This window comes from Triturus cristatus, chromosome 3_1 (assembly GCF_964204655.1).
Source record: "Triturus cristatus chromosome 3_1, aTriCri1.1, whole genome shotgun sequence".
NCBI lineage: Eukaryota > Metazoa > Chordata > Amphibia > Caudata > Salamandridae > Triturus > Triturus cristatus.
In genome coordinates this window covers 303,362,350-303,389,836 of record NC_140583.1, presented here as the reverse complement: position 1 = coordinate 303,389,836, position 27,487 = coordinate 303,362,350, and the positions used below count along the sequence as shown (strand labels likewise).

The 27,487-nt window shown below is 45.1% G+C and overlaps 1 protein-coding gene across 6 annotated transcripts in view; it reads right to left on the bottom strand.

The window, feature by feature from the left end:
• MYO9A (myosin IXA) overlaps positions 1–27,487 on the bottom strand; it is a 1,236,948-nt gene that overhangs the window by 622,237 nt on the left and 587,224 nt on the right. For all 6 annotated transcript variants that reach the window (XM_085643964.1, XM_085643968.1, XM_085643966.1 and 3 more), the window contains 2 exons: positions 22,378–22,519; positions 2,096–2,291 (listed from right to left, as the gene is read on the bottom strand). In XM_085643964.1, coding sequence (XP_085500090.1) covers positions 2,096–2,291; positions 22,378–22,519 — 338 coding nt within the window. The remainder of the gene's footprint in view (positions 1–2,095; positions 2,292–22,377; positions 22,520–27,487) is intronic.

Here is a 27,487-nt window from a genome sequence, read left to right as displayed (position 1 = left end):
AACAGGTAGTTGCTCCTTAGAGTCTACAGAGGAAACGGATCTGCAAATACTTTGCACACCAGTATCCTCTAAGACCCCAATAGTGCAATAGTCCAGAATTTGAAAGGAGCCCTTACTAACACTCTTCAGCTCAGAATACAACCCTTTGATATGAGGGACGTGATAGTCTTCCCAGCTCCCCTAGCAGACTGCTATCACAAGAGCAGGGAAGGTGTAGAGGAAGGCACATAATATTACATGCTATTTGCCGTTAAAGATTACAGAACAGAATCAAAAGAGTGTTGCCATAAAATTAGGAAGTAAAGGTGTTCATGTCAGTTTTTCAACAGCAAAAATGAATGGGAGTGTAACTGTTTATCAAATCAGATAGAAAAGACAACTGTAAATGCTGCACTGAGAAGAGAATCAATTAAGGAGGATTTATACATGGTGCAACCTACAGAAAATTACATAGAATGGATTTGAATATGCTACATTGAGCAGCTAGAGACCAGAACTGTATATAAAACAGTTAAAACAAAAAGCAGCGAGGACCAATGTGTATATGGTATACTAACGACCAGAAAGGATGTATTTGAATCCTGCTCATTTTTTTTTTTTTTAATAAAGATGGCCATTTTGTGTGTAACTGCACATTCGAATACATAAGTATGCATGTTAAATTAAAGCAAGTCGTCTTACTTTGAACTATATTCCCATGGACTGTGAAGACCACACCTGAGTCAGCATATTTACATTAGCAATAGAAGGTGAAGTAGTGAACACTCAAACTTCAAGTTGCCATAAGTATATTGTGTAATGCTTTCAGTAAATAGCTGTTGGTAGCATTGGAAAATTAGCAGAAGTGAAAGAGGATTCCTAATCATATAAAAGTCAGTCAAAGTATGTTGGAATAATACAGGTACTAAGGTCAGATGAAGTGGCAAAGACTAAAGGGTGGCTTTGGGTCTTGCTGGTTAAATTCTTTGAGAACCCATTTGGCAGACCTAGCATAGTATCACAGTGCAACGTGAATGTTGTTCCTGAATGTTGTTCCACAGGTCATAGATGTTCCATATACTGGGACAATCTTAGGTAAAGGGGACAAACCCTCATTCGGAAGGTGTCATATTGCAGTGAGCATAAGGGAAATGCCATGGGCTGTACATCATCAAGACACAATATAGGCACAACAGGGCTAGTTCCTGAGGAGTGAGGTTTGATGCAGGCCATGTGCAACAGAGAGGGAAAAGTGCAAAACCCATTTTGTAAAATAGTTCTGCATAGAAAGAGAGTCCTGAATCTAGAAAGCATGGAACTAACTTTGAAGATCACAAGTAGTAAGTAATAAAAGGTTGGTGGGTACAAGAAATGACTGCAACAGCATGTGGGAGAGAAGAGGAATTAAAAGATAGTTGGGAAGAGATAATAAATAGCAGAGAAAAAAGGTGGTAAAAAGAAGAAAGATAAAAGTAATGCAAACAAGAGGACAATGTAGAATATTGGGAAAAAGATAATGGAACATGTCATAAAAAGCATAAAAAATGGAAAATCGGAGATGGTACAAGCTAACATATGCAGTGTGTGACCAGAAGGCTGGTGTTAGTGGTCTGAAAATACCTATTTCTCTATGGACATCTTGTGCAAGGTACTGACAGCAGACACAAGGGTTCAAGATTTTCTTTACAGCAATGGTTCCTCTGGACTACTTAAACAAGCGCTCAGTGAGGTGATCAATGATGATAAAATATGTATTAAATAGAGTAGTGACTTCTGGAGGCATGAATGAAAACAGGAGAAGGCAATGTTTTCTTTGGTAGTTAAGTGTGCGAGTGTTACCAGTGTGCATAGAGTTACATTCAGGAGATGCTCTTTAAGGAGTCATGATTGTGTGTTGAGGTATCGAGTTTTTGACATGGGACATTAACAAAGCTATGGGCATTGGCACGAGCTGGGTAAGGCAACAATAAGAGTCCACATACAAGTGTTTGGGTAATATTGCTAGTACATCACATTAGCTAGACTGGGTACCTGTATGGCGAGTGGTTACTGAGGGACAGTGCCGGCCTCTCTCATGTTAAACTAAGGTATAAAAAAAAGATCACTCATCACTTACCAATCTTTTTTTTGGCGTGCCGCTTCCCAGCCTGCCTAAAAGCCACCATGGCCCTGAAGAAGGCCCTAAGGACAGCCCAGCGGAACACGACTACTGGCTCAATGCCGATCATCCCACAAATGAAGGCGTTCTTACTGCTTCTCAGCAGAGCCACAATGTCTGGCCGCATGTGGTCTGTATTCTTCTCACGGAAGTCCTATTTGGGAGAGATAAGCAGGATCCCAAAAAAATAAACAAGTATGATTTGAGCAGTTAGTAGAAATTAGAAGACATGCCAGTTCCTGTCACAGTTGTGTCAAACTCTATTGGGCATGCTGCAGAATAGTGTGGCTTCTACAGGTTACTATGCGAAAATGAGAACTTTTAAACAGGGTAGTGAGGAGCAGGTAGCCGCATTTTTAAAAAGACTGAGTTAGAAAGGATATTTGCTTAGCACAGACTAGGCAACAAATAGAGAATAGGCAGCATGAAGGAAGCAGTGATTTGGAATGTGTGTTCCTAGGCCTGTAGTGTGAGCATTACAGAAACAATTGTATGGCTCAGGTATAAGAGTAATCAATGCAATAATAATGAGATCCATGGCAGATTCTCTTCTGAGGACCACACGCATTTCAGAATGTTTGCTAAAATGGTCTTAAAAAATAGCAAATGTAGAAAAACTCTTAAATTGTACTATGCAATAACAAACATCATTACAAAGACTTTGAATATTCTCCGGTATAAAGCCACGAGATCTAATGAATAAGTTACTTACCTTAGGAGATGTCCTTTCTGTTAGAGCCTATCTAGCAGCAGGTTCCTTACCTTTCGAATATCCCCAAGAAATCAGACTGCATTCGGAAACTCTTCACCAGTGCCTTTGGAAGGTGGAGACTTGCGGCTCCACACTGACACTGTTCTGGTCTGTAAATGACATGCGGGGCCCTATGATGCCAGTTGCTTTCAAGACTGTCCATGGCCCCACACGTAGAACCCCGAAAGCAAATCGGTAGACAGTGTTCAGATTCCAACACTTGGGATTTTATTAATGGATAGAGTCCAACCACAGAAAGGGGAGGATGGGAGGGTCAGTGAAGAATCTGCAGGTAGACTCTCTACCAGATGAGCTTTACTGAAGGTAAGATTATTGTTCTTCTGATAGAGACTTCTAGAGGCGGATTCCTCAGCTTTTGAATAGATCCCAAAGAAGTACCTCTATGGAGGTGGGTCTATGAGTAGACTCAAACCAGGAAAATGTTGTGTGCCCCTCTCGACTATACAGACTATAATGGTATGTGAAAGTAACGAGGAACGCCCTAATAGCATCTTGGCAGGTGTCTAGGACAGGGACTCCGCGTGCTAATGCAGCGGTAACAGATTTTGACCTGGTACAGTGAGCATGCAGTCCTTTGAGAGGTTTCTTTCTAGCCAATGAGTAGCAGATTTTTATGTAGAGTAAGATTCAGTGGGAGATCGTTCTCTTCTGCACTGCCTTGCTTTTTTTCGCTCCAGAGAACACCACAAAGAGCAGATTGTCTACCCAGTGCTCTTTGGTGTGATCAATCTAAAAGCTCAGCACTTTCTTGGGGTCTAAGCAATGAAGTCTCTACTCTTCCTCCTCAGAAGGGTGAGTCGGAGCATAGAACGCCGCCAGAGAGATGGTTTCTTAGACTCAGAACAGTGTCACAACTTTCAGCAGGAACGATGCCCGTGTCCACAGAATTAGTTGGATTGGGAAGAAGTGTATGGTGTATTGACCATGAGCCTAAAGCTCACTCGCACGTCGTGCCAAAGTTATGGTAATGAGAAATGCTATCTTGATAGTAAGGCGCCATAGGGGACTGCTATGAAGCCGCTTGAACGCCGTGCATATCAGATAAGTGAGGACCAGAATAAGGTCCCATTGGTGTATAACAAATGGAGAAGGGGGAAAAGTTCAGTAGCCCGGTGTGGAACTCTGCTCTGTTGCTGAGACTGCAGGTCCCCCTGAAGGTGAAGCCTGTTCAGAGGACGTATGCGCTAGCCCAGGAGTTCTGGATTCCAAACTCTTCGTGTCCAATCTGGAGCCATTAGGATGACTTGGACCCGATCAGTCCTCGTCTTCTTGAGAGCTCAGGGCAGGAGCAATATCAGCGGAAAGGCTTACAGAAGTGCTGAATTCTACCAGAGATAAAGCACATCTTCGAGCAGGAGACACCTTGGAAACTTCAATGTGCAGAAGTACTGACATTGCACATTCTCAGCAGTTGAGAACAGAGCGAGCTAAGGTTCTCCCCATGCGCGGAAGGGACTTTGGCTACCTCTGGGTGTAACTGGCATTCATGACCCGCTAGGCACTAAAGGCTGAGCTAGTCCATCCTATCATTCCACGATCCTGAAAGATGGTTCACCACCAGAAAACTGCTCGGTGGTCCAACCATTTGCAAAGGAGCAAGGCCTCCTACCACCGGGTCCGTGACACCACCTTGTCCTGTTTGTTGCAGTACCACATGGCGGTGGTGTTTTCCATGATCACCTGCACCAGCCTCCCTTTGATGGATGCAAGAAAGGCTTTCAGCTCCAAGCAGAGGGCCCTCAGCTCCAGAAGGTTGAAGTGGAGCCGGAACTCCACCAGAGACCAGAGGCCTCTAATCTTTACCTCTCCCCAATGGCTGCCCCAATCCAGAAGAGATGCATCAGTCTCCACTGTCAGCTCTGGGTGCGGAAGGGCGTTGGGCCTGCCACAGATGCATTCAAGGTCCAGTAACTACCACTGCGGGTCTTTTGCAGTCTCCTCCGAAATATGAATGTGGTCGAAGAGGTCCCTATGATGTTGTGCCTACTGGGACTTCAGATCCCACTACAGAGCCTCCATATACCACCAGGCGTGCTCAACCCGCAGATGCTTAGCCAGTATGTCCAGTCTGGAGGTGTGCTGCTACCACTGCCATCACTTTCGTGAACAACCGAGGGGCAGTGGTGGGTCCAATGGGAAGTACAGCAAACTGAAAATGCCCCTTCCCCCACCACATATCGCATGTAGCGCCAATGGGCTAGCAGGATGGCTATGTAAAAACAGGGGTCCTGCAAGTCCAATGCCATCATTCAGTTAAGGGGCGAGGGCAGACAAGACATGGGCCAGGGTGGACATCCTGAATTTCTACTTCCAGAGGAAGACATTGAGAGGGCGCAGATTGAGAATAGGTTGAAGGCCTCCATCCTTTTTTGGCACCAGAAAGCAGCAGGAATAACTATCATGTCCTACTTCTGGCAACAGTGCCCTGTCAAAGGTGTAGCCTTTGTGAACAATTTGTAGGAATCACCTGTCTGATGTGATCACTTGCCAATCTGGAAAGAATAAGTGGATTCTGTCTCACACTGGGTGGCTGTGACACTAAAAAAGTTTGGGATGTGGGGGAGGGAGGGTGGTTGAGTGCTAACCTAGACTACTAGGTTGGTGGGCACCTCGGTCTCTACCGAGAATTACTAGGTCCCTTGAAGGGGCTGGACAGGCAGTCGGTAAGGGACGCCTCTGGCAAAGCCTCGAAAGGAGCAATGAAACTGGTGTGGTTGGGAAGGCGAGCGGTATGGCAAAGAGCGATTGGTGGTCCTAGTCTCTTTCAAATGTTTGAGGGAAGGATGAGACTTGTCCTCAAACAGGCGAGTCCCATTAAAGGGCTTGTCCATCACGGAGGACTGGACATCGCCAAAGAACCTAGTCAAGCGCAGCCGCGGATGGCAAAGCTGGTGCGCCAATCACATGCCCGATGGAATGCATGATGTCCAGACTATAAACAATTGTGAACTTGGCTGCATCACAACCATTTTGAATCGACTGAGAGAGTACAGAGGTAAGATCTTCTGGAATACCAGGGAGGACGTATGCCACTGAATCCCAAAGGGCATGACTATAACTGCCCAACAAACACGAAATGTTAACAAAATACAGGTCTAAACTAGTGGATGAAAAGAGGCGCTTACCAAATGTCCCCACTTAATTCAATTCCCTCTCAGTGGGGGTAGTAGGAGAAAAGTTGGATAGGAACGTCTGGTTGAAGCCTGCGCCACAAGACGTTTCAGAGAAAGATGCTGGGACAAAGAAGCCAGGTCGCCTGTGGCACCTGGCGGTTTATCTATTAACTGGCAGGGCTTGCCCTAAAGGGAGTCATTCAGAACCTCAATGAAGGGCAAGGGACACAGAAGTAGTCTGGCCCAGCTGCAAGATCTCGGTGAGAAGAGTCGGTTTTTACCTCCAGGGTGGGGTGAAGGAGATCAAGGACGTCTGCTGCCCTGCAAAGGACCATGGAGTAGGATGCCAATTCTTCTGTGGATGGTACAGGAGGAGAGAGAGAAACGGTCTCTGAGGAGTTGTCTAGCCCACTGGCCTCCTGCAAGTCTTCTATACAGGTTATCATGCCGCTAGGGCTAAGCAAATCGCTATCAGACTCTATGCCTAAAAGGGAATGCAAAGAGTGATGTGCGTAGTGCCTATATATGCGACACCCTAGTGCGCTGACATCAGTTAATTTTCGTGACTTTCCAGCCGGAAGCGTGGAGCCACAAAGTAAACTGACTACTTGGGTGGAATATTAGGGCCTGACTAGGAAAAGCCCTGTCCCTAGAAATCTGTTCACAGAGCAGTGAGGATGGGGGGAGGTGTCTGGGAAAATGGGAGTGCCTGTAAGGAATCTGCGGCTAGATACCAGATAAGGCATTACTGAAGTTAAGTAACTTGTTCTTCTGATAGAGACTTCTAGCCACAGATTTCTTTATCTTAGAATAGCTACCCAAACCACCCTGGAGGTAGATCTGCTGACCAATTTCACATGAGGAAGTCCTGCAGGACTGAACGGGAAAAATGTCCCTTGCGGATCGGACTGTCCAGGAAGTAGCGCTTGGTAGACGTGTGAAGGGAAGCCCACATTGCTGCCTAGCAGATGTCCAGGATGAGAACTCGCCATGCTAACACAGTGGTTGCAGCTTTAGCCCTGGTGGAATGAGCAACAAAATCCTCAGGGGTTGCTTCTTAGTCAATGCATAGCAGATTTTAATACAGAGTATGATCCATATGCGATGGTCCTCTTCTGTACAGCCCCTCCTTTCTTCTGAGTTGGTAGTCCACCCGGAACTCACAGGTGTGATCAAGGTGGAACAAATATGCTCTTTTTGGGTCCAGATAGTGAAGTTACTCCTCTTCCTTGGAGGGATGAGGCAGAGCCTAATAAGTAGGCAGAGGGATGGATTGGCCTACATGAAACGGACTGACCACTTTTGGGAAAAAAGGAAGCATAAGGAAAATGAGGACGAGACTGAGGTCCCACTGGGGCATAAAAAAGGGAGACTGCGGAAACAAATGCAAACCTTTCAAAAACCTATTTACAATAGGGGATTCAAAGGGAGATGGCTGAACAGGCAACTTCAGAAAAGCTGAAATTGCAGACAGATAGCTCTTCAGAGTGCCCAGAGCGGAGCCGTACTGGGCAAGGCAAAGGATGAATAGAAGAACCTGAGAAAGTGGGGCAGAAAGTGGATTGATTTGTCTTTCTGTGCACCATGCCACAACCTTTCCCCAACAGCAAGCATGGCTGACAAGATAACATTAAAGACTTCAGGAGGAAGGCCGAAAGCTGTCAACTGTCACCTCTCAATCTCCATGCAAGATGGTGAAGCACTAACACGTTTGGGAGGGGAATCCTCCCTTGCTGCAGCAATAGAAGATCCTCTCGAAGGGGAAGCCAGATTGGAAGACCGATGGTCATGCTCAACAACTCAGGATACCAGACTCTCCATGCCCAGTCCGGAGCCACAAGGATGACTTGGGCCCGGTCATTCTTGATTTTCTTGTTAACTCTGGGCAGGAGTGATATGGGGACGGAATTGCCTACAGAAGGTCTGAGCTCCACTCAAGACGAAAAGTGTCTCTGAGCGAGAGCTGCCTTGGAAACTCCAGTACACAGAACTGTTGATAGTGTACGTTCTCGTTGTTGGCGAACAGAACTAAGCAAGGCTCTCCCTGCTCCTAAAAGTGAACTTGCACCACATCCAAATGGCATCTGCAACTGAGTTTGTCTGCACGTGTCCACGACCTCAACCCATCTGGTGGTGGTGATGTCCTTTAATAGCTGCACTAGCCTTGTCTGGATGGAGGGTAGAAAGTCTTTGAAGGACAATCAGATTGCTCGGAGCTCCAGTAGGCTGATTTGGAGTCTGGATTCCGCCAGAGTCCTCTGATCGCCACCTCTCCCAGATGGCCGCCACATCCCAGGAGTAACACATCTGCCACTACTGTTAGATCTTGTTGGGGAAGGCACAGGCTTCTGCCGCTGATCCAATCGTGGTTTGTAAGCCACCACTGCATGTCCCTCTGAGATCTTAACCATGTTGGGGAGATTTCCCTGATGCTGCGCCCACTGGAACTTCAGGTCATACTGCAGAGCCCACATATGCCAATGGGTATGCGTAACCAGCAGGATGCAGGAGGCCAGGAGGCCCAGCAGCCTCAGAGTCACTTACCAAAATCCAGGTTAGAAGTTTAAACATTGGTATCATAGTCTGAATATCCTGGACTCACCATTCGGGGGGTATGCCCAAAACTGCTATGTTATCCAGAAGAGTTCCAATCAAAGGGAGCACCTAAGAGGGACTCTGGTGTAACTTCAGCACAATGATAATGACCCCAGCGAATGCAGGAAGTCAGCTGTATTCTGGAGGTTGGAGACGACAGCCTGGGGTGAGCCCTCCTACAACATCCAGCTTCGAGATAGGGGAAGACCGGCACCCCTGATCGCTGCAGAGGAGTTGCAACCACCACCATCTCCTTGGTGAACACCCGAGAGGAGCTTATGAGGCCAAAAGGGGAGCACAGCGAACTGAAAGTGCTCATGGCCCACCGTGAACCGCAGGCAAGTCGGGAATGTGGAAATGTGTGTCCTGTAAGTACAGCGCTACCAACCAGTCTTCTAGGTCCAGGGCAGACAGGACCTGAGCAAAAGTGAGCATGTTGACTTCTCCTTGAGGAGGGAACTGAGAGAGCAGGTCGAGGATAGGGCGAAGGCCTCTGTCCTCCTTCCATGGGGCCGGTAGGCACCCCGTCCAAAGACACGCAGAAGATGGAAAGCTTGCTAGCCGCAGAGACTGGACCAGTAAGGCTGCAGCTGTACGCCTCTTCCATGGCTGCAAAAGACAGATTGAGGGTGACAAGGGGCCACAGACAGGCCCGTGGACCTGCCCAAAGTCCTGCTGTCCTTAAGCCCTCCAGCACCGAATCCACCTCGTCTGTTAAGAGACAGGAGCCATCAAAGGGCATGTCCATGAGTGATGTCTGAATATCCCAAGAAATGCCAGTAGTCCTTAAGCAGGTGTAGCACCTCAAGACCTCTGTCGACAAAACTGCTGTCTAAATCCGATTGGAAGTGTTTAGGTCAAATGTTATGGCCTTACCTCTGAGTAATTTTAGTTGAAATGTCTGTTTGTTTGAGAAGCAGAGGATAATGTAACCTGTGACCTGCAGTAAATCAGTACTTAAGATTGTGTTTGACAGTACTGTATGACAATACCGTTTCAGTTTGTGGCAGCGCCATAAAAAGTGGGTTAACGTGCCTGCTCTTCCGAAATTCTGCCAGAAATCTGTTGACTTAACAGGGTTCCACGCATTGATGTAATACCAATATAGAACACTTTCTAGCATAGCTTCTTTGCAGATGCACTAACTGAACATTGTTCGAATGGAGTAAGGGGTCTGCATGTATGTGGCATAATGGGTGCTTAATTACCCAATACCTGATATTTAAATACCTTATATTTTTTGCCTCGAGGATCCCAACCTCTTAGTACTGAAGTTTCCTATCGTTTTCCAGTTTTTTTTTTTACCATTCGGAGTCGGCATCACCAGACGCAGCAGGGGAGAAGTCAGAGTTGCCAATGCTATAGGTCAGGGTGAAGGGCTGAAGGAATGGTCTGTCATGGAAGCTACACTGTCCTAGGCATTCAGAGTGGGTGTGGTGACCGGCAAGGATTACACACCCTAAGTCTATATTTCTTTCTCAGCCACAACATTCTCCAGATAGGCATCCCAGCAATGTGTAGGTCCATGAATCACCAGTGCTTCACGTGGTCAGTCACTTTCCGTTCCACTATATATCTGAGTTAGGCTGATAAATCGTAATTAGCGAGGTTGGGGATTCCTAGGCCACCTTCCTCCTGAGGCTGGAAAGCTTATTTCTTCTTTTTTCCTCCCAGCTGAAACTTTTAAATAGCTCTTGCCATTTTGTCCATCACTCTTGGGGGAGGATGCAATGGAAGGGAACACGTCAAATATGATAATTTGCCAGGCGAGTGATTCCCACTAAGCCAGCACAGGCCACCCATTTGCCAAGACTGTAGGCCTTCACAACCCACAATCAAAAGAGTTGTGAACTGCAGTCAGTTGAGAGGCATATCTTAATCCCTAAATACTGTATGTGATTTTTGGCCCACATTAGTGGAAAGAGCCTTTGTAGTGTGTCTTGGGTTGCTTTTGGGTGGTTATATTTAGTATTGGGATTTCAGTTTTATTTTAAAACCTGACACAAAAGACTGAGGTCACTCTTCACCACTGGGATTGAGTGCTGTGGGTCTGTTAGCATCCGCTAATAGGGCTATTTTTGGGTTCAATCGTATTTTCTCCACTAGGTGCTCCATACAGAGGGTGAAAAGGAGCGTGTGATGGGGCCAGACTTGCCTCATGCTCTACACATCTAAATGATGTCCAATGATGTGCTATTAATACTCACTCTGGCCTGTGAGTGTAAGTATCCACTCAACTTCGGGCCCAGTCCCACTTTAGGATGTCTTTTAGGAAGGGACTGTGTACGTGATCAAATGCTTTCTCAGTATCGCTCAATAGCAAGAGGGCTGTCTTCTTAGTACAAATTATGTTGTCAAGTATTTCAAGTAGTTATCTCTACACCCTCACTTTGGTATCAGGCCTGATCAGTCAGGTTTAGTAATTCCTTGCGTGAATGGGTTAAGTCGTCGTCTTAAGATGCCTGTGAAGATTTTGGAAATGACATTTAGCAAATAAATGGGTCTGTAAGAGGTGCAAAAGGTTAGGTCTTTGCAGGGCTTAGGAATTATCGTTACAACAGCCTCCTTCATTGTGTTGGTTGAGTCACAAGAGAACTATAGATGTGTGTTAGTATCAAGGCTAACAGAGGGCAAAGGTTTTTACAGAATGTTGGTGAGATCAATTCTTCTAGTGAGATATCTCTGTTGAGGGAGTCTGCCTGCTGCTGGTTAATGTAGGTGTTGTGGACAAGAAGAGATGAGACTCTATGGCCGTCTCCTTGAAATCTGCTGTGTAGAGATCTTTTAAAAAGTTTCAGATGGCCCGGGCATTAACTTCGTCAGATCTTACTGTTTTGCCCTCCAGAATAGTGATTTCTGAAGCTCTCTCCATATATTTTACCCCTAAACTTACACGTGAGCAGTTTACCCGCCCTGTTTGCCTCGCTATAATAAAGCTGGCGCATGGAAAAGAGGCAATATTGTGCTTTGTTCATGTCTAGTGCTTTGAGCTTCTGTCTGAACAGCGACAACTACCACCAAACCCTGTGAGCACCTGTACATTTGGGTTGGTTTCTAAGTAACTTACTTTTCCTTCAAGCGCCTCTCTTTTTACTCTTCACTTTCCTTATTACTTTCCACAGCAATTGCAATACATTTGCTTCTGATTACAGCCTTAAAAAAGACTCATGTGGAGTTTATGTGCGTCTTAGGTTTGTCATTTACTTGTAGAAAGCGATGAATCAACCCTTGCATTTTGGTTTGGACTTTCTCGCTCCAGATTAGGTAGTCATTTAATTCCAAGCTAAAACAAGTGCTGCATATTTGAGGGTCTCTCAGATTTGTAGATATCGAGTAGGTCTCCGACAGGGCAGAAACTCCACTCTCAGCTTGCTCTGTTGTTGCAAAAATGGTGGGTTGGTCTAAGAAATAATCTAATCTGGCACATGTTTGTATGGACACAGAGTAGAAAGGGAAATTTCTGGATATTGGGTTAAGCGAGTTTCATATGCCCAACAATCCCAAATCCTTTAGGCACAGATTTATTGCACCTGTCTGGCCTATGCGTTGTGCTGATTGTCTCGCACTGTGTCCAGGACAATACACAAGTCTCCCCCCATCCAGAATTCCCTGACTGATGAGGTATGACATTTGACAGGGCCTCTCTAATTAAGTTTTCCTGGCTTTTGCATGGGGTGTACATTGTTGCTATGGTGAATGTGAATTGTAAATTGATACTTGTAAATTGATACTTGTATAGCGCACTACTCACCCGCAAGGGTCTCAAGGCGCTTGTACGAATACCACTGTGGAACCCATCCTGGCTTTCCCTGTGAGGCGTACACTCCTGGGCACCCCCAAGAGGGAGGCCAGGCATCCTTAGCGTTGTGGGGGCCGTTGTGGAGATTAAGCAAGCTATTGCCCAGAGTTGCAGAGTGGGACTCCATGGTTGGAATGGCACCGAGGCGAGAATTATCAGGTCCGTGGAATTTTTGGGCCCAAGACCCGCCGAGGCGGGGAATTGAACCCTGGTCCCAGGCTAGACCTCTGCATCAGGGTCTGCCGCTCTAATCATTGAGCCACACTTCTCCACACTTCTCTACAATGTGCAGTCGTTCAGAGACATTCGTAAGGCTAGGAGCCTTCTGTCCAGTTCTGCAAGTGAAATAGTAACTGTCATCTTAAACGTTTTTGACAGCTCGATAGTCACACATGCTTTGGGCCAGAGGAGAAGTACTACCTGCGAACCCACTGGATCTCAAGCAAGCCTGGTTGCGTTTGAGAAGGCAGATGTCAATTCAAATCGTTGAGCATGTAAAGAAGCACCAGGAGCTTAGCTGGAGTGTGTACACCCTTAACATTCTGCCCTGTGCCTTAAGCCCCACAAAATAAAGTTCTGCACTCTGTCAGGTCTGGCCATTCTGCCTGTAGGGAGCCAGCAGATATCCTTTAGTAGGCATGGGTGAGGCGGTGAACTCATGAATGTGGACTCTGGGAGGGTCCTTACATTAAGACCCCAACTCAAAAGAACTTTTACAACTTCCCCCACCCTCAAACCGAAGATTGAATTGACAAATGTTCATCTAGCTAGGTAGACAAGGTACTAGTTGAATTCCCTGCACAATCAAGCTCGTCATGAGGACCCCAAGATGCTAAGTAGTTTCAGTATGGTTGGTCCCTCGGCCAATCCTCAAGCAATTGCCATTCCTCCCAAGTCCTGTTGAACCCAGTCTACTGTAAATGTATTGCTTATGGCAGGTCGTGGCACCCATGCCAGAGTATTTACTCCTCATCCCAGTGCCACCTACTTGTAGCGTGTTAATGAGTGCACGTTCATAGAGAAAGATTTCTTCTGATGAGGGTCTTTAAGAGTTACTTGTCGAAGATACATCGGTCCACTGCCCTTGTTATCAATTTATGGGCTCTTTTTCTTCACACAATGCTGTAGGCGCTGCATTTTTTTCTCTGGGTCCTCTGTGATGCAGAAAATCAGGTGTGCCTCAGGCAGAAAACTGAAATAGTATGTTTTATTATATCAAACAAGGACAAGACAGAACAGGTGCCCTCACTTGTATTTTAACTATTTTTCTCTCTGGTAGTTCATTGTTTGACTCAGGAGTCTCCGTTTTTGAAGCGTGGAGGGGCACAGACCCTGAAACAGCTGAAGCTTTGTACACACAAAAGAGATAAGGCCCTCAGTCTGAGTTGCTACCATAATATCCTTTTTCTGCTCAAAGTGATGAACCCATTTCAGGATGTCTTGGGAGTTATCGGAGGATCTGGAGGGTCGCCCTTTTCGGTGTGCTCTCTCAAGAAGGATGTCAGATTTGACAATTCTGGAAGAATCTAATTGAACAGTCTTAAGGTAACCTTTTGCTGTACATAGCGGGGGTTGGCCGCAGGGCCTGGTCTACAGTCAGGCCTTGCACCTAACCCCTTGCGGGCAGCCACCACCTGGCATGCACAGCCCCAGTGTCCATATGCAGCCAGCCCATCACAGTCATGCATGCCCCCATTTTTAACATGTTTTTCTGATTCCACTGTACTCTAGGGGGAGGCAGCAGCCAGGAGTCCCTGTACTCCTGTGGGACTCTCGTGGCAGTAAAGGGGTTGCGGCAACCCCCAATATTTTTCTTTTCAAATTTGGCCCCATACACAACTATAATGTCACTTAAACGTTTTGATTTTTTCATTGAATTACTAGGGTTTTATTAAATGTTCCAAGTGCGCTACGTTTTTCCCACTATCTACTGCTGGGAGATAGTAACATTCAGCTAGACCTGGCTGGGGCTCTCCCTCCGACCCTTGTACAGCCAGACTTTTGGCCTTGGTCACACAGACATTTAACCCAGAAGTTAACAGGCTGATTAATCTGTTTCTTCAAGAAGCCCTTGTTCCGGCAGTGTGGAAACAGGCTAAGATTTTACCTCTTTTAAAAAAGCCGTTGTTAGACCCATTGAACCCGGCAAGCTACCATCCCATCTCCCTCCTACCTAGCATGGTGAAAGTCTGTGAAAAGGTGGTCAATAAACAACTAACTGACTTGATCGAATGCTCGGGCTTATTCCACCCAGCCCTATCTGGATTTAGAGCCTCCTATAGCACCGAGTCAGCCCTAGTGGAAGTCTCGGAAGCCATTCAGGAGTGTTTGGATGCTGGCGGAAGGGCAGCCTTGATCTTGCTGGACCTTTCAGGAGCATTCGATACCGTTCCCCACTCTCTGCTGCTTGCTCGACTTGCGGACATAGGTATAACAGGCACTGCCTGGCGCTGTCTGAAATCTTTTTGGGAGGGTCGCTCACACCAGATATGTCTCCCCCATCCGCCTTTTCACCGCAAAGGCTGGCCACCGGGGTGCCCCAGGGGTCCTCATTGAGTCCCTTCCTTTTTAACATCTATGTGTCTGGCGGTGGACCTCGATATCAAAATTATTGCCTATGCTGACGAAACGCAGCTCCTGTTTACTTGAAAAAAAGCTGAGTGCTCCACTTAATCTGCAAAAAGCTGTCTTTCACTGGCTTTCCTCTGCACAACTCAAATGTAACTAGGACATCAACAGGGCAACCCACCAAGAATCTGGGTGTCTGGTTTGAAGAGAACTTGTCTTTCTCTACCCAGATTAAGAGACTTGCTGGAAACTGTTTTGGGGTTCTTAAATCCTTCAGGAAATTTCTACCGCTCCTTCCTAGGGCCGCCAAGGAAACGGTCACTCGAGCCTGGATACTTTCACGTATTGATTATGCCAACGCCCTGTATGTTGGCCTTCCTGGGTACCTGCTTAACAAGCTACAGGTAGCCCCGAATGCGGCGGCAGGCTTCTTCTCATCATTCCTATTAAAAGTAGTTTAAGGCAGCATCTGCGCACTCTTCACTGGCGGTCTGTGGTCTAACGATTAAAGTTCAAAGCCCTAGTCTTGGCGCATCGTGCTCTGCTAGATTCCGGTCCAATCTATTCAAGGAAGCGCTTTATGTTTTACACGCCAGCTAGACAGCTTCGTTCAGCCTCCCAGCGTCTAGCACACATTCCTCGCTTTCGTCTGCAGAGGATGGGTGGCAGCTATCTTGCTTTTAGGGCTGCGTCGGCCTGGAATCTGCTCCCATTTGCTTTTCGTAGCATCCAGGACCCCAATCTCTTCCAAAAAAGACTGAAAACACTCCTCTTCATTTAATCATTGTCTCTTCACTCCTCAAGGTTCACGTCAGGACACTCTTTGGAGTATCCGTGCATGCTATAAGCTTGAATAACATAACGATGTAAAGTAATATTTAATTACCCTACGTAACTGTACCAAATCCACTTTGCACACGGCCTTTGGTCATGTTCGGCGTAGCGTTGGCTGCAGGCCTTGGCCTGTGGCAAGGCCCTGCTCCTCCAACCTGCTCCAATGGCAGCCACCACCTGTTGTGCACAGCCTTTGGCCGTGTGCAAAGTGGGTTATAAGCAGCAGGGCCAACAGCCTGTATGCGGCCAACATTCCAAAGACAGCGCTCGTCGTTTTTTTTTAAAATGGCCATCTGATCCTGCGGGAGCCAGCGCAGGGTCCATATGCTCCTGCTGGAGTGAGGTCCCACTGGGAGCTCCTCCCACAAGGTCTAGAGGAGCTGGGTACCACTACCCTGCCCCCATATACTGGAGAGTTCCCATGTTCTGTAGTGGTGGCCGAAACATTTCTCTTCATGTTGCGGCCAGCCAATCAGAGCGTGTAGTGGCCAACAGTAAAATGAGCAGAAAAAAAGATTAAACAAACCACAGGATCTGCGCCTACCAAGGATGACGTGATGAGACAGCAGAGTAGCTCGGTCCTATTGTGGCAAGTTTCCACCCTCAAACACCGACCAAAAAGTGAGAATGGAAGGGAAACGGGAGCATCAGCATACTGCGGCACTGTGGATAATTGCATAATACATGGCCTGCTGGTCAGCGACACATGCAAGCATGAAGTCCCAGGCTTAGCCTTATATATTGAACACCGCAGAAAATAAACACGCAAAATCCCATCTCAGGATGCGTTTTCAGCTTGACGAAATGTATGTCGACTACAGAACAAAAAGACTATGTGACCAGCACTGCCTGAAAAGAAGTGAGTCCTAGCCGCGTAACAACGCCAAGCACTGCTCTACCATTCATTCATTCATTCATTGAGTCAATAATTTGTTGCTGGGTGGTAGCAGCCAGGCTGTCGGAGCAATTGGAGTTTACCTTCATTTGCGAGGTTCTTGTATGCAAATAAACACAATTTCGCACAAAATCCGTGAGAAAATGTGGCTTTGCTCCCTCATGCAGCTGCTTCTCGGTCTCGTCCCTGTTTGTCTCAGCGGGCACTTACCAGCAGCTGCTGATGTTATCAGGCCCACAGGCAAGGCAAAACTGTCTTTGATGCTGCCCAGCTAGATAGCTCAGTCCAAGTAGCTATTCGCACTTTCGTGTAATGGACCGACAAGGCAAGCATCTCTGCTGTCTCCCTGTCCCGTTGGGTGTACACATCCACCTCTACAAGCTCCTCAAATAAACAATGCATTCCCATCAGCCAGCCTGTCACATGATATGCAGAACCACTTCAGAACAGGTGAGCTGGCCGCATGAGTGACGAGCTCTGACAGCCAGCCCCATGCAGACAGTATTCTGGTGCCCCACCAGGGAGTTCCTAAGTCAAGTACTGTTTGTGGGGACACTGAGGCATGCAGAGCTGAGCAAGAGGCCGAAAGAGCAAAGCAAGTGTGGCGGTCGTGAAGCAAAGCTTTTACATAAAAATAACATTGTGCGAAGCATGTGTATAATTTAAAAGAAAATTGCCTCAGAGAAGCGTGTGCCATGAGGGAAATGCTTGATTACATGTAAGCGCGGTGGCTGTTAATCGGGCGCCGCCCTATGTTTAAGTCGCAAGCGGGGTTGTGGGGGGTGTTGTAGTTAGCTCTATACAAGACTGTACGGCTAAATATAGGATGGGGTCAACAAAAGAGTAGTGGTACATGTAACAGGCCAATACTCCAGGTGAAGAGCAATACACGAGAAGGTGGAACATATAACCACAAGAAACCATAGAGGCAAAAGCTTTTTGGAACGACACCATTTTAAACCAATTTTCAGCAAGGGCATGGCCAAAGCCCATACAGTGAATACAGCATGCCTCAAAGACAGCGCATGCACGCTGCTTAGGTTCAACCTAAAAAGCTTTGACAAAACATTGAAAAATCACAGTCAAAAAGTGACTGAAGGGGTAGTTCTCTCGGATCTGCCCTGACTGCTGTGGAAAGAAAAGAATAAATGTCACTGCACTGGGGTGGCACCTATATAAGCACTGCACAAGTCTCATCCCGTGTGGCATCATCCAATTGATGCCACCTACTGGCACGCATAGGTACTGCTCACAAAAAAATTGTTGGGTATATTCAGACACCTGGGAATAATTCCAAGGTAAGGAATCTGCAGCTAGAAGTCTCTATCAGAGATAATCATATTCCTGTAAATGCCACTGCTTGTGTTGAACGATTTTTTAAAATAAAAAATATTGAGCTCGAACCCTCTAGCGTTAAGATGCAATTGTAATAGCTCGGGTGATTAACATGTCTGCTTCTGAGTAACAGTACTGCCTTCAGAAGAGAGGTGGTGGATTAGGGAAGGCAGCCGGCTGACTGTTGCGACAACATAATTGCTACAATGCTAGTACTGGTATCTGCAAAAGGATTTGAGATACTTGGGCAACAGTACACCACAAGGAGAGTTCCTAAGTAAACTGTCCAATGACTGATAACTAGGTAACCTTCCATAAAAGCAGGTTTTGATTTAGCATGTGCTTCCTTCGAACAACTTCATTATTTTTGATATCCAACTGTAACCTCGAAAGAGCTTACTTCAGAGATAAACTGAAAGACATGCATCTATGTAATAGAAACACTTTCTGTTTGCAGGTGTTCTATTTACGGCTTATTGTGGCATGACCAGTTGTAGAAAAGGGCAGGTAATTATCTGTTGCACGTGGCGCTCAGGGGTGCCAAAAAGGCATTTTGAAACAGTATCTAAAAAGCAAGTTATCATTACATATTAAATGAGGCTGGCTATACATGCTAGTTTCACTCCTGCACGTGAGTCTTCGCAACAACCGGTATCAATCAAACTACTGCAAGGGTTTTATCTACACTGGCACACCAGTGACCAGAGTAAATGAACCACTCTCATATGATAAAGTCAGGTGTGAATCGTCATCATTTCCTAGATGGTTCTATGCTTTTTGGCACACGCAGTCCTCTAATTATAAAAGGAAATGCAGCAGCATGCTAGAGAACATCTAGGACTGGATAAATCACTTACACCACACAAACAGATCTCTGCTCCATGTCGATTCTTGCTTGCAAGGGAAATTCAGGGAAGCGTACATGCAAGTCTATGTGCAGTTGGATAAAAGGAGATATTTTACAGGGGGCAAAGTAGTAAAAGCTTCTTCGAGTGGAACCATGACAACTGACACAAAGTCTTGGTTTTCCCACTTGAACAAATTGTGTGATCCTAGGCAGTTCGCTGTATTTCTCTGTTCTTCAGTTCTCTGCTTTGCTAGCACTGGGGTAATAGCATATAGGAAATATGTGGTACCACATACTATTTATTTAAAAACCTTATTGTTTATATCAACCACCCCCTAGCCCATTTGGGCTCACATGCTATGTCAAATTCACCCCCAACATTTATGCCCAGCCACTTTGAAAAGTCACCAGCCACCACTGGTACTGACCTCCCCGTCTACTATCTTAGACTCTTCTATGCCTTCTGCGCTACCTATACAATCACCTTTAGTATCTTCCCAAAAAATGTAATCTTCAATCTCTTGATATGTTTTAACAAGACTCTCGTTTGAAGAAGATGGTTTTGCTGAGAAAAGGAAGTGTTGGTGACAACATGGATGAGCAGAATGATCAGGAACCAAATGTGACTCATCCGCTTAAGTTAGGATGTATGCCTCAGGAAGGAATTGATGAGAAAGAATATGAAGAACGTAATTATGATCACAGGGCCATCTGTGTTTCCCTCATTCTCTACATCTACTTCACTATAGACATGATATCAGTTCTGAAATGCCTGCATACCTTCTCTTTGTCCAGATTAGTTTGAATTCTCTGCAAAGCATATCAACCTTTGCTCAATTCTTCACTGCTCTGGTTCCACCATAGATGCAGCAGAGTCTATGCCTGCTGCACCTGTGCCTCTGCCTCTTTAACTGCCATTGCCTAACCACATGGTACAGCTTACTTGCAGCACCTATGTTACAGTAACCTTCTAACCCTCAAAGCAGACCAATATATGTACTTGATAATAATGAGGATAACACCAATGATGATGGTGAAGATAGGGAAGAATACCAAAAGGATGATGCTGGTCATTGTAAGGACTAGCCATCTTTCTCAAAGATACTTATGTGGGACACCTACATATACCAGATTATGCCAGCGCAGAGCCTACCTCCTCGAACTTGAGCAGATAAGAACTATAACATTTCTACATAGACAAAGTGACTTTTTAAAGGGCAAGCAAATGCTCAAACGTAAGGTACTAGTGGAAATTTCATATGAATCAGCAGGTCAGTTTATCTATTTTTTACCGTAGCCACGTACTGCAGACAATAGAAACTTTAAGCTTTTTCAAAGTTAAGAGATATTTGAAGTTATGCTTGTAAACAAACGTTGACTTTTGTCAGGCAACCCAACTTTGTGTAGCCTCTGACCAAGCTAACAAGGGTGTGGCCTAGCTGAATCAATGCCTATAAAGACAGACTACCTTCTGCATCACTGTAGCAAACGCTCAAGTGGCCAAGCTGCTAAGTGGTGGGGTCACAGCTGATCCCATCAGTAGCATAAATAGTAGAACATTTCTTTGCAGAGCAACCTGCGAAAGACATCTGTAGGGTCGCAAATTTGAGGACAACTCACTCTTTCACAGAGTACTACTGGCTTGATATACAGTCCTCAGTGCTAGCCAGAGTTACAGGCAGTGCTTTGAACCCTGTTCACTTATAAAGAGTTCCATTCCAGTCTACTAAGGTTGTTTCTGTGGAACTGCTAATTTAGTCTTCATTCAAAAACTGTGAATACATTAAAGAGCTAATGCTGGAGTACAAAAAGCAAATTGCCTGTAACCACTGTTCTCCAGCGTTGGTACTGTTCACAGATTCAAATGTAAACCATCCTATTGCCCCTTTATGCAGTATCCAGAAGTTATTACTGGAGTACAGTCATATCATTAGGTATGAAGACTACAAATACAATGGCAAATAATTCAAGCATGTGAATCTAAGCAAGATAGTGAATAATCAATATATTGCTATTCTAGAAATGCTAGCAACCATTGGCTCTGGACTCACAACCTAAAATGCAGGATGCAAGTGCCATAATATTAGCCGATACACTGCACCACCAATTATCTCCATCTGCAATATTGTAAATGCCGGGCGGGTAATACATTTCTATTCTGCCTGGGCTAGCACGATGACATGGTTCTTTTTTTAAGTGAGGATATGTTTGTGACATAGATGCATATGAATATGGTTTTATGTATTATGCAATGTGAACATTCTCAACTTGGGTTTGTGAAACTCAGTTCCCAAAGATGGGACACAATTCTAAATGTAAATGGAGCATTTAAAAGACTTAGTACAACCTCAGGTTTGAAGTTGACGATGCCATCCTTTCGGGATTAAAAATGACCAAACTTTTTGACTATTCAAAAATGCCAAGAAAACTAACTGAAACGTGGCATCTCTGTAGGGTGCATGTTTTGTAGTTTTAATGGTGTAAAAAAAATAAGTAATAAAGTATTAATGAGAAAGAAAAGTAACTAGGTCAGGGACAGATACCAGCCAATTATCACCTATGCAAACATTTCCTGAATGAAAACTTCATTAATAGTTTGAAGAACAAAGAGGCAGGTATGAGGGACATCTGAGGTTTAGTTTTCATGTTTAGGGTCACACCATTTAGGCTGAAGTGCTGCTCATCACTCCTTAATGAAGGACCTGATTAAATGAAGAAGAAAAAACAGCTCATCAATGGGCAATGATGTACAGAGAGCAGCTCCCTAAACGTTGGGGATAGCGGGACCAAATACATCAGAAAGGGGCTTTAGAAATGTGGAGAAAAAATCCAAGAGGGTACATTGGAACGCACCAATTATGATGGGAAAAGTTATTATATAGTTTTTGTAAGGGCAGCGAGAAATGAGGAAATGTGCACACTTTACTAGGAAGGAGAACACAAGGGTTCACGGTCCATCAAGCTATAGTTAGGAGCCTAGTGGGCTAGGAATATAAAATGTGATTTTTAGATTTATATTTGTGAGGTAGTATAGACCTAAAAGACAACTGGAAAGGTATTATGCGAAATGCTATTTCTCCTGGTGGAGTATGGAGCAGAGCATCTTACTAGTAAAGGTAGTCAAGCAGAGTTTTTACTTGAGGACTCCTCATGGAGGGAAGGCAAAAGACACATGCAGCTCAACCAGGGGAAAACGGAGTTGCACTGTTCTGGTAAACCCTACAAACAATGCAGGTGTGAATGCAGTCAATCTGGGGTTAGCACAGAGCTCCTTCAAGGGCGAGTGAGAAGTCTGCAACTTATCCAGAACACAGTTGAAGGGGAGCAGACACATTTCACAGCTTCTACCAGGTTAGTGGGTAGCAGGCAGCAGAATTGGGAGCAGATTTAAAAGATTATATTTGGCTACCATAACTGAGGGCGGTGCTCAGAGACCTGGTTTGACCAAGGTTCGAAATACTCTCATAAAGCAAGATACTCACCTTGACACCATACTTCACTTTCCCTGCATAGTGTTTGATGATGAATGCTGGCTCCATCACTGCTGGAAATTCAATATAACCATTTCCCTCGTGCTGCCGTTTAAACTTTTCCAAAAGAGTCTGGTTTGTAGCCTGAGGAAAACTGCATGGAATAAAATAGAAACACGATATTTTAAAAAGAATCACAGGAAAGCTTAGTAGGATTTAGCCTAGCACTGCTATCTTACCTAGAGCACTAGGGGACAATCAGGTTTAATGATATACAAGCCAATAAACCCAAAGAAGAAAAGAAACACATAGCACATCTAGTATGCCCAATAGTTGGAGAAGGGGTACAGTACCCATGTAAGCCTTTTAGTAACCAATATGGGAATTCTGCTACAGCACGGTCATTAGAGAAAAGAGAGACTAACAGAAGGTTAAAGTATCCCATTTAATCCGATGGCGAGAAGGAAGAGTAAAAGCTCCAGTGAACACAACAGGCAGTGGATCTAGTATGGCAGTTCAGCATTCACAATAAGAAGAGAGATGGATTATGTATTAGGTAAAATATGTAAATTAAAGAGTATTGCACATGACATATGAAAAGTGGCAATAGGGTGGTGTAATTCATCCTTGAAAGCCAAGTGGGAAGATAAAGAGGTAATGCATTTACAATAACCTCAACAAAGAAAGTGTCAATGCCTCCATGGTAAACCTACCTAAATGTGAAATACGTTTTTACTTACTAGTAACACTGACTTTGCAGCTATGAGATTTTTATATAGTCACATACCATAAAATTCTGACGCTTGATCAACTTTTAGCTGTAACTTGAATAATTTTGAAGGACTAAAAACACACCTTGGGTATATTTAAGTCCTTATGACAGTCTAGCTCCTACAAAATTGCTTCTCACCGTATTTCTTCTTCATTTTTTAATTGAAAGATTCATGGGAATGCAGGATGGCGAACATTCGCCATTAAAAGATACTTTCAGTGTATTAGATTTGAAGAAGAAAAAGTTACTTATCTTTGTGTTGGATACTCTACCTGCAATTTCCACGCCTGTAGAATAAACCTCAGGAGTCAGACTGGATCTGGAAAAGTTCAAAGCAACAATGTCTCTGGTAGAGGCTGCTGGCCTCAGTCAGCGCAGCAAGTGACATCAAATAATATCAAAGGGGTCATAAAGTGCCTGCTCTGGCGCACTGACATCAGTTACCCTTTGTTTTTTTCAAGCCTTCAAGACGAGATGGCAGGTTAACATCAATGAAGAATTTACAGTACCAGAAAAATACAAGATGTTATCTTATTAACTTTCCATATAGAACATCCGTCAAATGGGGAGGTGGGCAGGTTAATGAGGCATCTGCAGGTAGACAGAGTATCCCCTCAAAGTGTGTGTCCCTGCGCACCACTGAATCCAGACAGTAGTATTTTGCAAAGGTGTGCAAGGAAGCCCATGTTGCCGCCCTTGCAGATTTCTGGAATTGGGACTTCCAGAGCAAGAGCAGAAGTAGTCGATTTAGCTCTGGTAGAATGGGCTCTAATTCCTGCGGGAGGCTCTTTCTTGGCTAAGGCGTAGCAGATCCAGATGCAGAGGATGATGCACCAAAACAGAATCCTCTTTGTACCGCCTTGCCTTTTTGGCACCACAGTAACTGCCAAAGAGCTGGTCATCCTAGCGCACTTCTTTGGTACGGTCTAATTAGTAATTAACTACCTGCCGAGACTCCAACCAATGAAACGTTCCTCCCCTTTTGTAAGATGAGGTGGAAAGTAAAAAGTAGAAGAGTAATAAATTGGGCAAGATGAAATGGAGTGACCCCCTTGGGGAGGACAGTAGCCCTGGTTCACAACACAAACGTCTGGAAGGAAGGTAGTGGCAGGAAAGTGACAACTAAGGGCCTGTAATTCACTGACCCTTCTAGCAAAAGTGATAGCAACCATAAGTAAAGTTTTGAAAGTCAACCTACAAACGGCACAACTCTGAAGGGGCTCAAATGGAGTCCCCATCAAAAAAGTAAGAACCACATTTAAGTCCCGTTGATGAACCACAGATAAAGTGGGAAGAAAAAGATTGGTCAGGCCCTTAAGAAAATGCATGACAAAATAGGACTTAAACTGTGACGGCTCATCAGGCAGACAGAGGAAAGCCGGCAAGACGACTAAATAACCCTTCACAGTAAGGGAAAGTGCAATTTGCACCTCTTGAGATAATTTGGCCTGAAGTGGAACCGACACCATTGTCCACACACCCTGCAACAAGGTTGCCCCATCTGCTGCAATAAGCCAACTTTGTGGAGGGGCAACACGCAGACAAGATAAAGTCAACCACCTTCAGTGGCAGCTGAAAGAGCGCAGTTCTCCACGCTCAATCTCCAAGCATGAAGATGGAGAACTAGTCCTCCTGACTTAGAGAGACGGTCCAGCCAGAGTGGAAGGCGAAGCGGAAGATATGTGAAGAAGTGCAGAGGTCTGCATACCACATCCTTCTCCACCAATCTAGGGAAATGAGAATGACTTGGACCCGGTCTTGGCGGATCTTTCTGAGGATTCGAGGAACCAAGAGTATTGGAGGGGAAATTCATAATGCAGCTGTAAGTTCTACCTCAATTTAAACTCGTCCCCCAAGGATCCTCTCAACAGATACTCAACGGAGGGTGCAGAACTGCTGGCTCAGCATTTCTCAAGGAGGCGATTAAGTCCACCTGAGGAGTACTCCACTGGGCGAAGATGTCCTAAATTACCTCCAGTAGGAGTGTGAAGATAGCTCCCTTTTCTGGAGGGTAGTAAATAGGCCATGTTTTACAAATGGGACAGGACAAGCCACATGTACTCACATTCCTGGGCTACAGAGGGTAGACCTCTTTTCAGGGGTCTACAATTTTGAGGAGGTGGTGATGGTGAGGTAATAGCAGTTCTAGAGTTGAGGTTTTTACCCTGGATGAAATAACAAGGAAATATGTGTTTGGGGGCAACACTAACTGGTGCTCAAGGAATATTATTCTTGAGTAGAGACTAGGGCTTACTCTACTGCTGAAGCGCCTACATTTATTTTCAGGATGGAAAATTAAGGAGAACCAGAGGATTGAACCAGATTCAGATTGGTGTTATCTCAGAGACAAGAAAAGATGCCGTCTCGTTAGCTCCCCTCTTCATCAGAGTTGCACAGCTTTAGATAGGGACATGATCTTATCTGTTAAGGTGGGTGCAGTCTCAAACTCGAAGCAAAGGAAATGAGGAGACTATGGAAAAGGTGGGTGAGAATGGAGAAGAACTGAGCTCCCACTCACTAGACGGGCATCATTGGGAGAAGTTGAACACCACTCGCTTAAGTGCAACCTTATCAGAACAGATCCTGCAGTGCACTGCTATAAAGCACAGAGGTGCTCTAGCACAGAAAATGCATGGAGCCAAGATAAAATGAGCAGCAACCTAGTGGAAGTGATTCCTAGAAGATGTCCTAATGCACATCGTGTTGTCACGCTACTCAAACAGAGGGTGACTGTGAAAAATGCTCTGTGGTATCAGAACTGAGTGCGGCTGACAAATGGTAATCTATGATGATGCCGGGCATCTTTCAGTGGTCTTCTACTCTTGCTCCATGGAGATACACCCGGACCTGCTGAAATGTCCGAAGTTCCCTTGACATTTACCTACGAAGGCACTAGTGAAACAAACCAAATTTCTGTAAGTTGGGATCTCTGCTATAACAAACTGTTAATGAGTGTTATGGAGGGGACTTACACTTTGCAGTGGGAGCCCCAGGCAAAGGTTTCTCTGGACATATAAAAAATATGATAGCTATTTGTCTGCTACGTTAGTCTTGGGAAAAGAGAACTTAACCGTTACCGAAGCTAACACTAGTAGCAAGGGCATTTCTCCAAGCTAAGGGTATGTGATTAAAGTGTGACTCTAGAGCCTGGATTCAGCTGTTTACAGACAGGGCAGGTTCATGCACATCAGTAATATCAACAGTCTACTCTGGGCCTGATTACAAGTGAGTCATTGTGTTCCGACCCCTGTATAAACCCCTGTTTGCGAAGGGGTCAGAAATAAGAGTATGTAACGTATCTGATGATTAATGGATATGTTAAATAGCTCAATCTTCATTAAATTTCAGCAGGTCAACCCTGCCAAAGTTTAACGGGGAAACCTGTAAGGTATATACAGCACCATGCATATATTGGTGCGTTAAATACCAGAATCCGCATGTAATTACCCAGTAACTCACAAAAAGTGCTAATTATAGCACGTGATAAACAATGTACTCTGTGGTAATCTTATTTATCTGGTGCAATAAATAGCGCCTATTTTCATAAACAGGGCCTCTGACTTGTATGGGATGTGGTGGACTCCTCTGTCATTCACAATTGGTTGTTGTATAACCCCCATTCCTGTGGCTTGCTCCTGGCCACACCTGGGTGGATTCCTCAGCGTATATGCTGTTGCAGGTGATGTAATGTAATGCTCTCCGTTGAATCACAGTCACATCAAAACATATGGATTATGTTTCTTACCCTGTAAGCATCTGTTCTTGGTATGTAGAGCTGGATTCACATGCTTTGCATACTCCTGTCATCTAGACTTGGGTCCGGATGTCTGCAAGTTGTTTTTCTTCAAAGGAGTCTTTTTCAGTCGCAGGGTAAGGAGACTCATCCTTTCGGTGATAGTGCGTATGGGCATCGACTCAATTGTTGGATTGTTTTCCCGCAAGAGGGTGAGAATGGAGTAAGTGCAGTACAGAGATGTCCATGCATATACAATGTGAATAATAACTGCAACAACCATAGGTGTCCGGGGAAGAGGGAGGGCGCATGTGAATCTACAGCTCCACATGCCAGGAATAGATGCTTACAGGTTAAGTACAATCTGTTCGAGGCATGTATGCTGTAGATATGCATGCTTTGCGTAGACTCTAAAGCAGTACTTTCCAAAAGTGGTGGCTAACCTGTGTCTGAAACGGTGTTTTTAGGACTGCCTGTCCTACATTAGCTTGCTGACGTGCTAATACATTCACACAATAGGGTTTGGTAAATGTGTGTGGTGTAGACTTATGCTTTACAAATGCCAGCTATGGGAAAGTTACCAAAAAGGCCATAGATGCTCCTAGTTTACATTTGCT